Source organism: Trichechus manatus, unplaced genomic scaffold, assembly GCF_000243295.1.
Source record: "Trichechus manatus latirostris isolate Lorelei unplaced genomic scaffold, TriManLat1.0 scaffold00058, whole genome shotgun sequence".
NCBI lineage: Eukaryota > Metazoa > Chordata > Mammalia > Sirenia > Trichechidae > Trichechus > Trichechus manatus.
Window position 1 is genome coordinate 9,111,627 of NW_004443994.1, and position 1,241 is coordinate 9,112,867.

Here is a 1,241-nt window from a genome sequence, read left to right on the forward strand (position 1 = left end):
GTACTGCTGCTAACTGAAAGGTGGGCAGTTCAAACCCACTAGCTGCTCCACAGGAGAAAGATGTGCCAGTCTGCTTCCTTGGAAACCTTATGGGGCAGTTCTATTCTGTCCTATAGGGTCTCTACGAATCAGAATAGACTCTACGGCAGTAGGTTTGTTTTATTTGCTTTATTAGGGCAAAGGTATACTTGGGGTCCCTGACTGGTGCAAATGGTTAACATGCTTGGCTGCTAACCAAAAGGTTGGAGGGTTAAGTCTACCCAGAGGTGCCTCAGAAGAAAGGCTTCGTGATCTACTTTTGAAAAACCAGCCATTGAAAACCCTATGGAGCACAGTTCTACTCTTGACACACATGAGGTCACCATAGTCGGACTTGACAACTAGTAGGGCGAGTGTGTGAGTTGAGGGGAGGAACTGTGGTGCCATTAGAGGCCACTAGGTACATGTGGCTACGGATCACTTGAGATACGTCTGGTCTGAATTGAGATGTGCCGTAAATGTAAAACACACACTGGATTTTGAAGACTTAGAATGAAAAAAAGAAGGTAAATGATCTCCTTAATAATGTTTTATATTGACTACATGTTGAAATGATAATATTTTGGATATATCAGGTAACACAAAGTATATTATTAAAATTAGTTTCACCTGTTTCCTTTTTACTTTTTTTCACGTGGCTACTAGAAAATTTAAAATTACATCTGTGGCTTGTGTTGTGTTTCTATTGGATAGCACTGCTTCAGAAGGAAGAAGAGACACGAACGAGAGCTGATTTTCTGAAGCCCATTCCCGTGTGGTCTGCAGAGTACCCACCTCTCCCGGGCGGACTCCGACACACAGCCTGTCCACTGCTGGGCCGGAGGTGCCGGAATAAACCTGCAAGGGGCAGAGAAACTGAACTTAGAACTGAGACAGGATTAGTGCAGGGACGGGAAGAGGCAGCAAAGAGGAAAGGATGGTTTAGGAGAAAAGTAACAACCAGGAAGTTAAATATTGACACAGGGTGGGAGAGGTGCTGAGTGAAAGCATGAGAAAGAAACGCTGGGGGTCCCATCCCCGGGAGCTGAGGCTCAAAGCTGGCCCGCACTGCGCAGAACTGGAACGGGGAGAGGTCAGTGATATTCAGGTGGGGTGGCCCCCTCTGAAGCCCTGTGCTAAGCCAGGATAATTACCAGGAAAAATGCATTGGAATTAGATGTTCTCAGAAGACAAGTTATAAAACAGAGAGGCCAACCCCCAAC

General features: G+C 45.9%; 1 protein-coding gene across 1 annotated transcript in view; it reads right to left on the reverse strand.

Moving 5' to 3' along the window:
- The window catches only part of ABCA4 (ATP binding cassette subfamily A member 4), a 174,073-nt gene that overhangs the window by 18,547 nt on the left and 154,285 nt on the right, over window positions 1-1,241 (reverse strand). Inside the window, exons 38-39 of the mRNA XM_023733347.1 lie at window positions 1,086-1,096; window positions 814-876 (exon numbers count right to left, since the gene is read on the reverse strand). Coding sequence (XP_023589115.1) covers window positions 814-876; window positions 1,086-1,096 — 74 coding nt within the window. The remainder of the gene's footprint in view (window positions 1-813; window positions 877-1,085; window positions 1,097-1,241) is intronic.